Source organism: Anser brachyrhynchus (genome assembly GCF_964034855.1).
Source record: "Anser brachyrhynchus genome assembly, chromosome: 6".
Classification (NCBI taxonomy): Eukaryota; Metazoa; Chordata; class Aves; order Anseriformes; family Anatidae; genus Anser; species Anser brachyrhynchus.
The window spans coordinates 30,127,285-30,138,616 of NC_137700.1; the positions used below are offsets into that span (position 1 = coordinate 30,127,285).

At 58.4% G+C, this 11,332-nt stretch overlaps 3 protein-coding genes across 3 annotated transcripts; 2 read left to right on the top strand and 1 right to left on the bottom strand.

Annotated features, from left to right (window-relative positions):
* Nucleotides 1-720: 720 nt before the first annotated feature.
* On the bottom strand, nucleotides 721-5,680 carry CUTC (cutC copper transporter; the record flags this gene model as incomplete). Its single annotated transcript, XM_080597048.1, has 9 exons — nucleotides 721-1,167; nucleotides 1,758-1,863; nucleotides 2,268-2,295; nucleotides 2,988-3,121; nucleotides 3,553-3,588; nucleotides 4,629-4,838; nucleotides 5,111-5,170; nucleotides 5,255-5,326; nucleotides 5,620-5,680. 9 exons carry the CDS (start codon nucleotides 5,678-5,680, stop codon nucleotides 1,056-1,058), a joined length of 819 nt encoding a protein of 272 aa, XP_080453174.1. The 3' UTR covers nucleotides 721-1,055.
* Nucleotides 5,681-5,757: 77 nt separating this feature from the next.
* COX15 (cytochrome c oxidase assembly homolog COX15) lies at nucleotides 5,758-10,363 on the top strand (the record flags this gene model as incomplete). Its single annotated transcript, XM_080597047.1, has 10 exons — nucleotides 5,758-5,960; nucleotides 6,200-6,322; nucleotides 6,572-6,758; nucleotides 6,988-7,155; nucleotides 7,639-7,720; nucleotides 8,052-8,206; nucleotides 9,135-9,248; nucleotides 9,473-9,655; nucleotides 10,144-10,191; nucleotides 10,273-10,363. The coding sequence occupies 8 exons, from the start codon at nucleotides 5,758-5,760 to the stop codon at nucleotides 9,602-9,604; spliced, it is 1,164 nt and encodes a 387-aa protein (XP_080453173.1). The 3' UTR covers nucleotides 9,605-9,655; nucleotides 10,144-10,191; nucleotides 10,273-10,363.
* Nucleotides 9,889-11,104, top strand: ATP6V0E2 (ATPase H+ transporting V0 subunit e2). Its single transcript, XM_080597049.1, has 4 exons — nucleotides 9,889-10,041; nucleotides 10,144-10,191; nucleotides 10,273-10,411; nucleotides 10,603-11,104. The coding sequence occupies exons 1-3, from the start codon at nucleotides 9,938-9,940 to the stop codon at nucleotides 10,364-10,366; spliced, it is 246 nt and encodes an 81-aa protein (XP_080453175.1). The 5' UTR covers nucleotides 9,889-9,937; the 3' UTR covers nucleotides 10,367-10,411; nucleotides 10,603-11,104.
* Nucleotides 11,105-11,332: the final 228 nt, after the last annotated feature.

Below are 11,332 nucleotides of genomic sequence, written 5' to 3' on the forward strand. Positions count from 1 at the left end.
CTGTCTGAAGAATAAACATATGGTTTGTGCTTCGTGTTAGGAAAAGAACCTGGAAACTCCCTGAGAAAAGCCCCTTGGCTTCCCAAGGAATCTCACCATCTACCCACCCTCACCCTCGAGCACTCTCTCTCTGTAGTGCAGGTTGGCTCCCAACTAGCTCACCTAACCAGTCAGGTTGGTAGATGCTTCTTCCCATTGTTTACCTCACGTGTTCATCGCCTCTACGTATCAACAGATGTATCAACAGACGGCTTTGTTGCGCTTCTCTTTACCTGGCAGCTGCTGGATTTCTAAACCCCAACTATCCATCACAGCAGGCACTGTTTTCCAGCTGTGGCTACGATGTTTCCCTCCCTGGCATTCTAGATTGTAGATGTGATTGTTTTCTCCTTTGGTGCGGCCGGAGGCTGACTAATTCTGACACTTATCTCTGTTCTGCTGCCCTCAGACCTAGCTCTCCTGACGCATGACTAGGGTTTTAGTTACATTTTTAGCTTGGTGTTTATTTGCTGTTACCTTGCCCTTGGTAAATGTTTGTGTCTCCTGTACAAACTGCCTCATGATGAGGCACTGATGAGCTCACGTGGACTTCTCCATTCACAGTATCTATCTAGAACTGACACCAAAGCATAATGTACTGAACTATGCGAAATAGATCACACTTCTATTTGTAAAATTAAATTTGTAAAATTAAATTAAAAAGAAAAAACAACACGGCAAGAGGGGAGCAGCTGCAGTGTTTATTTGACGATCACATGCAGTGCTACACACAAGTCGTTCTCCTCTATGTGCTCAGCTCCCTTCCTCCCCAAGTGTTGCTGAGCAGCTTGTTGCCACAACGTCCAGGAATGAGTCCTTTTATTTAAAACGGCCAACGCCAAGTTTCCAGCCAGGCCAGGGGCTGGTCACTCAGGGGAAACCAAGGGAAGAGACGTCAGGCTTTGTCACCTAGTTTGCGTCCTCTGCAGCCTGAGGACGGAAGCAGTACACATCTGTCCACGTGGCAGGGAAGACCCAGGAGTCTCATCGCTCTTGTCCCAGCACAGTTCCTTCCACTACAGGATGTTCTTTGCAATTGCGTTCAGGGTCCTCACTTTGGCCACATCTGCCACCTTTATGGAGTATTCAGGGGCAGAGAAGGATGCTCCCATGGCAACGTTTGGATTTCTGTAAGGAAAATGACTGGTTACTAGCTGCAGGTGGTACAGATGAGTAAGGCACGTTAACGAAAACCATTTCCCCCAGTGTCAGCAGTAGCCAGAATACCTGCTGGTGCCCCCCAGACCAAAGATGAGAGACAGTGACAGAACGAAGAATAATTCAAAGGACAGAAAAAACAGCACCTACAGAAACTCAGTGCAGACCTGTGGTCAAACGTAAACCATTCCTCACTGTGCATAGCGGTGTCTCCCGCAGGCCTCCCAAAAGCCACACACAGCAGTTTTACAGGTCAAAGACAACTACACCAGAACCTGCCTTCCCAAGCACACGCACATTCACGAACCCTAGGGCAGCAGTAGCAGAGGAAATGCCCCAAGGATCTGGTTGTGCTTGGAGCTTGAGTCCAAACGATGAGCAGCGCTGGATTCACACGCTGCAGAACACAGAGCCAGGCATCACGATCCCAACCACAAGAACATAATTAGCACCCAGAAAGCTGTTTGAATTTATACCCGTTCTACAAACTTATATTCACATGAATCCAGCTTTTCCCTTACACAGGATTGCTAGGAAATAGTAAAAAAATAACCAGTTACCTGAACTTCATCCCTGAGTCCCGGGCTGAGCGAGCAGAGCAGTGAAACTCAGAAACAGTAGAGCCTTCCAGAATCCTCTGCAGGTTGCGCTCCGTGATGCCACCCCCTGGTGGGAAGAATCCCCGTTTATGTCACATCCAGCACCGAAAGCACCGCCACAAACCCGACATCACCCCTGGGATCTACCTGCTAAGGGATCGGTGCCATCTGCACAGACTGGGAAAAGAGCCCTTGGGACAACGGAGACCCTGGCACTTGTAAAGAGATGGGAGAAGCCGTGGCTCACGCCCTCCCGCAGATCTAGAACTGTCCCCAGATCCCCCAGTGAGCACCAGCTGCAGGCTCTGAGGGCTTTACTCACACCAGGGCAGGAGCACCTCCCTGCTGGGGACCTGGCTCACAAAGCCCCGTGAGACAGCACAACCCAGGGCAAGAGGCTAAGGAATGGGAGCCAGAGAAAACCGGACCTGTTACAGATAAGAGGAAAAAAAAAATAAAAAAAAAAATTACCTGGCACCACCACAATTCTGCCCTTTGCCTGAAAGAAGAGTAACACATTAGTGATACTGCCCCAGCACTACGTCCCCACGTGCCATTATGTGGTGGCAATGAAAGCTTGTGTACCGCGCCCTCAGAAAGCTCACGAGTGCCACTATAGCTTATGATTCACGTACTCTCACCCATCTTTATTGTCCTATTCCCATTTTGACAAAGAAAATCAGAAAAGACTTCCAGCTACAGCAACTTGTCACCACTTCCCATTGCCTCTCTCTCTCACCTGACTACCTCTCATAAACACATTGCATTTTCCTAACAGGAACTGAGACGCCGCAGAAGAGCCCTCACACTGCTCTCTGTGCGAGTTAACCACAGCAGCGGCTCCCCAGCCAGGTTCCTAAGCATCAGAGCCCTGAAGGGCAGCTCAAATGGGCGCTCTTGCCCCAAAGTTGGGATCAACTTGGAGCCAAAGCCCTGTCCTGAAACTAACTCTTACCTCCCGCCTCTGACTTCAGGAGCAAGAACAGCCCAGTCAGCCCTTGCTGCAGGAGACCTCAGGGATCCAACCCGCAGGGACTTGGGAAAACAGACTAAAGCCAAACCAGAGGTGGGGGGAAAGAGCTCCTGGACAGCAGCTCCCTCACAGGAATGAGGGTTACCACAAAGGAGCTGCCTCCAGGCAATACCCAAGAAGCAGCCACGGTGACCCAGGGGAGCAGAGGGAACACTTACCTGCTCTGCAAGTTTCTTAATCAAAGACAATCCTTCCAGCGCTGAGCTGTCACAGCCGCTGGTCAGCACACGCTCGAACCCCAGAGAAATCAGGGTCTCCAGTGCCACCTGAGGGTCATGCACCATGTCGAAGGCTAAGAGACCAACGGAACAGCTCAGAAATCACTCAGCTCATTGCTCAAACCCTGCTCCCGCCCCCCACCCTAGGTAAAAGGAGATGGGAAGGGCCCTTCTCCCAGCTCACCACCGCTGCGAGGAGGCACAGCTCCTGGCCCTGACATCGCCCTCGCAGCAACAGCAGGGCTGCAGTGCTCAGCTCCTTGAACCTTTCAACATTTCCTCCCTACACAGGGCAGTGACACGGCCACCAGGCCTGGACCCCCTGGACCTTTTCCCTCCTGGGCAAAGGGCACAGCCACAGCGTACTCTCGCAAAGCACACGCAGCTTTCCCCCGCCTCCAAAGGAAGACCAAGAGCCTCTAAGCCCAGCTACCGCCCAGCCCCACCTTCCCCCGTCAGCAGGGCAGAGGCTGGTCCGTGATAGGGCCCCATGCTGGTGACTCACCTCGATGAAACGTGACAGGCAGGGGACGGCAAACAGCTGCAATAAGAAGCACACGGTCAGTCTGGGCTGCTAGAGAGGGTCCCTTGTGCTAGAACCATAAAAGTACATAAAGTAAAAGAGGCAAAAGGCTTCTCGGGCCGTTTCTGGGGAGCTCAGAACACTCCCAGCAGTTGCTGGGAACGACACAGCTACAGCTGCTCCTCTTTGTGCAGGTTCTGTGGTTGGGAAAAAATCCTCTACTCTTGCCAGAGATGTCTTTCTCTGCAGGAACAAAGTACGGAAGTTGTCTCATCTACCAGGGAAAAGGCACAGGACCGATACTATTTGAAAGCAGGAAATAGGATTTGCCCCATTTCTTTCATTACCTCTAATTTCTGTTCTAAAACAGTCCATAACGAATTCTGCCGGTGGTGCTCAGCATTAACAATTTACTGGGCAGAGGTTATCTGTTTCTACAAAAAGAAGTCTGACTGCCTCCTGCCCTAAAAACACTGGACCCAGCAGAGCACCTCACTGCTTTATCGGATGCTGCTGTACTCCGTCCAGTACATCCATCTGCATGCAGGAATCCCAGTTCCACGTCGCCAGAGAAAGGCTCAGCACTCTTTGGCTCAGGACGTAGCTGATGGAAAAGACGTGGAAGCAAATTCCTCTCTTGCTATGCGCTGAGAGTCTGGCCTAACAGTTTGTCACAGGGCATCAGGATAAGAACAAAGGGCAAAGAAAATGGGAGGGAATCCAACACTTTCAGCCTCTGATCCCCCAAAGCACTGCACCTAATTCTCTCTCCTTCTGAAGCCCTACGTTTCTGTTCCAAGTGGCCCCAAACTCAGTGAGCTGCCTGGGGCAGTGGCCCTTGATCTGCCATACTTCTTACCTGTTTAACGTGTTGCGTGTACGACAACACACGACACTTGTAAAAGGGGGAGAGAAAGGCAAGGACACAGACAAAGCCTGCAGACCGAGGCACTTACACAGGGCTTTCCACAGCATCGCAGAGAGCAGCACAGAACTACAGCACCCGCTCACGACGGCATCCCACCGAGCCCAGCGTTCACAGGCAAGGATGCTCTTACCCAGCAACGCCGTGCAGAGCTCCGTATCGATGCGCCCATCCTCGGTGAGAGCCCCGAACACCAGCCCGTCAGCCCCGTGCAGCTTGGCCAGGCGGATGTCAGCCTTCATCACCTCCACCTCCCGGTCTGAGTAGAGAAAATCCCCGCCGCGGGGCCGGATCATGACGAACACCGGGACCCGCACGCACTGCTTCACCACCTGCAGGAGGCCTGGCGGGGACAGAGAGAGACGAGGAGAGAGGGGAAAGAGAGAGAAGGTGGGTTAGGGAGGGGGTGCTGGCTGAGCTGAAGGGGCCGGGGAGGGCACGGGGGAGCGGGTACCAGGGGGAACGGGCACAGGGGGAGTGGGGAACCGGGGGAGGACGGAGCCGGGGGAGGACAGAGCCAGGGAAGGGGGGAACCGGGGAAGGGGGGAGCCGGGGGAAGAGGGAACCGGGGGAGCGGGGAGCTGCGGGGGTCCGTGTTGGGGCACGGGGTCTCACCCATGCTCGGCGTGGTTCCTCCCTCGACGAGGCCCGCGCACAGCTCGATCCGGCCGGCACCTGCGGAGGGGCGGTCGCAGCGGGTCACACCGGGCCCCGGCTCTCCCCGCACCCCCCCCCCCCCCCCACCACCCGGTGCCTCACCTCCGCGCTCCGCGTTGACGGCCGACTCCACCGAGTCCACGCACACCTCCATGAGGAAGCCATCCTCCATGCCTGCGGGGCGGCACCAGAGCCGTCAGCCCGAGCCGCGCCATGGCGGCGTCCGCCCTGCCGCTAGGCCTCCCGCCGCGCTTCCGGTTCCGCCTCCTCCGCTTCCGCTTCCGGCCTCGCCCCCTCGCGGCACGGGCCCGCGCCGGAGGGCGCGGGCCCGTGCCGCGAGGGGGCGAGGCCGGAGCGAGCGCGCGCGCGCGCGCGCGCGCGGCGGGGGAAAGCCCCGCCCCCTCCCCCACAAGCCCCGCCCACCTCCTCCGGCCCCGCCCCCGCCTCGCCCCGCGCCCTCCCCTCACCTGCGCTGGCGGCGCGCGGGGGTCGCTGCTGGCTCTGGGTCACGTGCCGCGGGATCGTCATGGTGACGCCCAGGTGACGGCCGGAAGCGCTCGCCACGGCTTCCGGTGCCGCCGCCGCCACTTCCGGGGTCGCTCGGGATGCTGCGGGTGCTGCGCGGCGCCGGGGCCGGGGCGCGGCTGCTGGGCCCGGGATGGGGCGGGACCCGGGCACGGCTCCGGCTCCTCGGCCTCCAGCAGCGGCCGCCGCCGCCGCCCGCCCCGGTCCCGGCCGCCGTGGGGCGGTGGCTGCTCGCCTGTAGCGGGGCCGTGGCCGGAGCCGTGGTGCTGGGCGGCGTCACCAGGTGAGGGCGGCCCAGCCGGCGGGGGGGGGGCCGGTGAGCGCCGCCGGGCGTGAGGTGGGAGCGTCTCGTGTCCCTCCATCCCTGGCTGTAAGGGGATAGGGGCGAGGGCGCCAGCTGGGAATCGCTTACAGGCGTTTCGGGGCGTCCCGGGGCCTTGCCCGGCTCTGTCGGTGCTGCCCGCTACAGCCAGCGGCTGTCGGTAACCTAACGCTCAGGGAGTGACCCGTGTCTGCTCGCAGGCTGACGGAGTCCGGCCTTTCCATGGTCGACTGGCACCTGGTGAAGGAGATGAAACCCCCGAGGACGCAGCAGGAGTGGGAAGCGGAGTTCCGGAAGTACCAGCAGTTCCCCGAGTTCAGAATGTGAGCGCTTGGAGGCTGGGTGGGGCTGGGAGCGTCGCTCCCGTGGCCGTGCAACACTGGGAGCTCTCACGAGAACAGAAACGCCCTCTAATACCACCAGCAAGGCGAGCGGAGCGCGTCTGGTGGTGGCCACGTGCAGTCACCCTCCTTCAGTGTCACCTCCTTTTCTAGAGGAAGGCGACCCCTCATCGCGGGAAGCAGGACAGTGCCACCACATTAAGCAGTTCTTTGTTCTGACCCCCCTAACAGCCTGAATCATGACATGACGCTGACGGAGTTCAAGTTCATTTGGTACATGGAGTACTCGCATCGCATGTGGGGCCGCGTCGTGGGCTTGGCCTACATCCTGCCAGCTGCATACTTCTGGAGGAAGGGCTGGCTCAGCCGCCCCATGAAGGGCTGCGTTCTTGCGCTCTGCGGGCTCGTGTGCTTCCAGGTGAGCGCTCTGCAGCCGCGGGGAATAGCTGTGGTATCTCCTCTGGACGTTTCCTGACTGAGCATAGTCAAAACACCGGGATTCATGAAAGACTTTGGGGGGAGGAGGGGGTCAGTGCTGGTAAGGTGGTTCAAGATGGAAGAAACAAGTTATCTTATCCCTAACGTTTCTCTGGCTTTCTGTTTTATGGGATGGGGGAGCTGGCTCTCACCCTCTGTTGCTTTGCCAGGGACTGCTGGGGTGGTACATGGTCAAGAGCGGACTGGAAGAAAAGCCAGATTCCTACGACATTCCTCGGGTCAGCCAGTACCGCCTCGCAGCACATCTCGGCTCCGCGCTGGTTCTTTACTCTGCCAGTCTGTGGACGGGGCTCTCTTTGCTGCTGCCGCGACACCAGGTACGAGGCGGTGCCTCAGGAGCCGAGGGCACAGCCTAGCGTCCCATTTGGAGGGTGGGGGTGTGAGGTAAAGGAAAGGGTGTGGAGAGCGCTGGCTACTTCCATTTTATCCCGTTCCTGGAAGCTCGTAGAAAGGATATTTGGTAACAGTTACGGGACGTTGCGTTTGACTTGTACTGCTGTACTCACACTCAGCAGTGACTAGTCTCAGAGTTCGTGCAAGTTCAGGCAGGAGCCAGGAGATTAAATGACTTGTGCTAACGCTTGTCCAGTGGCCGCTTCAGTTTCTGCACGAGGTTGGACTTGATTACTTGTGGTTTTGAGGAACCACTGAAGTGTGGCTGTGCTGTGCGCTGCCCTCTGTATCCCTCCTGTAAAATACACGCCAACCTGTCTGCCTGTATGTGCAATGAAAGCTTTCCTCACTTGCTGCAAACAGCACTGGAAATACTTCCCTTGAGTTCTTTTCGCTTTGTTTTACAGTTACCTGAGACCCGTCAGCTCCTGCGCCTGAGGCACTTTGCTCATGGCACTACAGCTCTCGTTTTCCTTACGGCCCTTTCAGGTAAGGCTGTTTCACACCGCTGTCCCGTCCGTGGCTCGCTTCTCTCTGCCTTGTTTTCCTTCTGGTCTGGTGGGGACTGCGAGAAACCGCGCTGTGTTCTGTGGGAAAACTTCCTTTCAGGGAGCTCACATTCAAAAACGTGCCGTACTGGGAAGTTCTGAGCAGTCAGAGACGTGCCGCACAGCCCGCGTGCTGTTGTGTGATCTCTGGATGCTTCCCAGAGAAATTCAGGACCGAGCTGAGTTCCTGAGTCAGGCTGCATTTAAGAGCTGTGCCCGGGGTGCCGTCTGTACCTCGTCCAGTAGCCTTGTTCTCTGCTCTGGAATTGCAGGTGCCTTCGTGGCAGGGCTGGACGCTGGCCTTGTGTACAATTCCTTCCCCAAAATGGGGGAACGCTGGATCCCAGACGACCTTCTTGCCTTCTCCCCCACGCTGAGAAATATCTTTGAGAATCCTACAACCGTACAGTTTGACCACAGGATCTTGGTAAGTGCCATCTTCCTGCTATGTCTGCTTCCTCCCGGTTGCTTCCTACAGCCACGTTGTCCTCTTCGGGCTGTGCTTCTGTCAGTGTGAGTGATATCCAGGGCGCCCTAAGGTCCTGAGAGCTTTGTCACCAACTTGCTTCCGAAGAAAGAGGGAGGTTAGCGCTTGTTTGTTTTTTTCCAATGTGGTCTCCTTCCTTAAGGATGTCTTCCTGCCCAAGTTACAGGCGTCATTTCTTTGTGTCTCCTTTTCCATGACATGAGCTGCAGATCAGGGTAGCCCTCGCTGCGGAAATGTCTGTGGTTGTTGTGTTGAAATAAAACTTGGAAATCTCGCTACTGAGTGGTGTCTGCTTCCTCTAGCATTTCTGAAGTTCCTTTACACCAACAGTGCCTTGTGGGGAAAAAAACTCAGAGCAATTTGGATATCAAGTAACACTGCTGGCGTTACTGTGGGCTAAGCCATTGCTAAGACTGAAAGGAAGGATTAAATGATTTAGAAGAAGAATCATCTGGTGTGACATTTGCGATGAGATAATGCTGGGGAACTCTGGCTGAGTGGTGAAAACAAGATCAGTTTTCCAGCTGACAGCTTCCACCTTTAATTGTCAAGGTGACAGGTGGAGAGAGGGCAAAAATAATTCCTAATGCATTGAAGAAATGAGGAAAAGCCATTGGGAAGTAAAGCGTTAATTCAGAGAAAATGGAACTCTCCATAACTTGGGTTAAATTTCAGGGTTAACCTGGGGAGTGGGGCATGGGAACTCCAGGATTTGGTGGTGGCTGTGAACTGTTCCTACAGTTAGACAGTGATCACAGAATGTATTTTATGGAAGGTGCAGCTATAGGAATCTGCGCCCCTTTCCTTGGGGCTTCTTTCAAAAGGGAGTTGTTTCTCCTTCCCACTACAACCTCGTTTCCCTCTTCAGGGAGTTGCCACAGTCACAGCCATCACGGCGCTGTACCTCTTCTCGCGGAAGATCCCGCTCCCTCGCAGGACCAGGATGGCAGCGGCTTCCTTATTGGCTGTGGCTTGCATGCAGGTACTTTTTACTTTATTTCCTTTGCAAAACATTGTCAGGACAGACCCTTCCTAATCGTGGAAGCGGTGCAAGATCTTCGCTTGCACGAAGAGCTTGGGGCTGGGAGGCGGCACGGCTTGCTCAGTGATTTAGAGGGTGGGAGGCCTGGCTGGGGGCCTTCCTTTGTGCTGGGCGCTGGGTGCTGCGTCAGCACAGCCGCGCTCACGCTCGTTCCTTCTCGGCAGGTGGGCCTGGGCATCAGCACCCTGCTGCTCTACGTCCCCACGCCGCTGGCCGCCACGCACCAGTCGGGCTCCCTGGCGCTGCTCAGCGCGGCCCTGTGGCTCGCGGCCGAGCTGCGGAGGCTGCCCAAGTGACCGCGGAGGCCGGGAGGCACGGCCTCCACCACCGCGGAGGCCGGGAAGGAGGTCGGGCCGAGTGCCATAAAGGAGCTGCTGCCCCCCCCAGCCGCTGGTGTCCGCCTGCTTGCGGGGGGGCGAGGGGCGGGAGGGCCGCGCGGCCCCTGCAGAGGCCGAGGGCCGAGGGGAGGCCGAAGGGAGGCCGCTGCCTCCGCGGAGGAGGGGGGGGAGGGGGGGCGGGGCTTCCCCGCGCGTCTCCTCCAATGGGAGGCGGCGGGGCCGTGGCGCGCCGCGCGCCGATTGGCCGCCGGGCTGCGCGGTGGGCGGGGCGCGGAGCGGCGCAGGGCGGCCATGACGGCGCACGGCTTGGCGCTGCCGCTCGTCCTCTTCTCCGCCTTCTGGGGGCTCGTGGGCGTCGGCGCCCCCTGGGTCGTGCCCAAGGGGCCCAACCGCGGGTGGGCGGCGGGCGGGGGGGGGCCGGACCGGGCTGGGGAACGGGGGGTGGGGGTGGGGGTAACGGGGCCGGGCTGACCGCGCTGACCGCGCTGTCTCCGCAGGGTGATCATCACCATGCTGGTCACCACCGCCGTGTGCTGCTACCTCTTGTGAGTACCCGGCCCCCCGCCCGGCCTCCCCCCCTCCTGCCTCCCCCGGCCCCGCGCCTCACGGGCCTCGTCCGTCCGCAGCTGGCTGATCGCCATCCTGGCGCAGGCCAACCCCCTCTTCGGGCCGCAGCTGAAGAACGAGACGGTGTGGTACGTGCGCTTCCTCTGGGAGTGAGCCCCGCGCCCCGACGGAGAGCAGCTCCCCCCCCCCGTCATCACCGTGAGTGGGCAGGGGCGGCCGACGCGTCCCCAAAACCTCGGGGCCGGGCACCGCGGGTGGGAGCCGCGTCAGTTTGTGGGGCCGCGGGGCGCTGAGCGCAGCGTGGGGCTGCGGGATCCCCGCACCCCCACCTGAGCGCTCTCTTCCTGGGCCCAGCTCGGTGCTAACGCCTCCCTTTCTTCCTCCCCCAGCTCCCGCTGCTGCTCCGGCGTCTCCCCTCCCGTCCCAGGCAGCCCCCAGAGGTGCCGGGCCAGAGGCCGGACCCGCGGCCCCAGCACACCCTGAGCTCCGCGCCCCTGCCTGGGATGAGGAGCTCGTGCAGGCAGGAACCTCCCTGCGGTCAGTCCCCGGCTGCGCCTGGGGTGGGCCCTGCTGAGGGTGGGAGAAGGGAAGGCTGGCACCGCAGGAGGGCGCGGGCTGGCAGGGGTGCGATGCGGGAGGTGCTGGGGTGTCAGGCCAGGGGCTCTGCCTGGCAGCCTGGGGCTGGAGGGGGGCCCTGCCATCATCTCCTGCCCCAGCAGCGAGGGTGCTGCAGTAGTGTCTAGGTACCGCCGTCCCTCCCACCCACGTCCACGTTCCGAGAACTTACGGAGTCGTCCCTTGCCCCTATTTATGAGATATAACTTATCTGTATTTATTTATTTGTCTGTGCTAAGTTTGTGTTGTGGAAATAAATCCTTTTTTCGTAAGTGATGCTGGAAGCAGTCGCTTGGTGCTTGGATGCAGAGGAAGTCTGGGCTTTGTTCTGAGTATCTCCCTTCCCCTGTCACCTCTAACCCTGCTCTTGCAGTGAGAACAAGGCCGGGAGCCTCAGCTGTTGAGGAAAAGGTGGCAGCACGTGAGTTCAGGGCAAATCTTATCCTTGATGCCACCTGTATGGTAGTCCTTTGGGACTGGGGTCACAGATAAACCACGGCATGT

What these genes read in the sequence shown, in the direction of transcription:
- ATP6V0E2 (XM_080597049.1), top strand. Translation starts at nt 9,938, where the DNA reads ATGACGGCGCACGGCTTGGCGCTGCCGCTCGTCCTCTTCTCCGCCTTC. An exon ending in CCCAAGGGGCCCAACCGCGG is followed by an intron (nt 10,042 to 10,143) that starts GTGGGCGGCGGG and finishes CTGTCTCCGCAG; the next exon opens with GGTGATCATCACCATGCTGG. An exon ending in GCCGTGTGCTGCTACCTCTT is followed by an intron (nt 10,192 to 10,272) that starts GTGAGTACCCGG and finishes GTCCGTCCGCAG; the next exon opens with CTGGCTGATCGCCATCCTGG.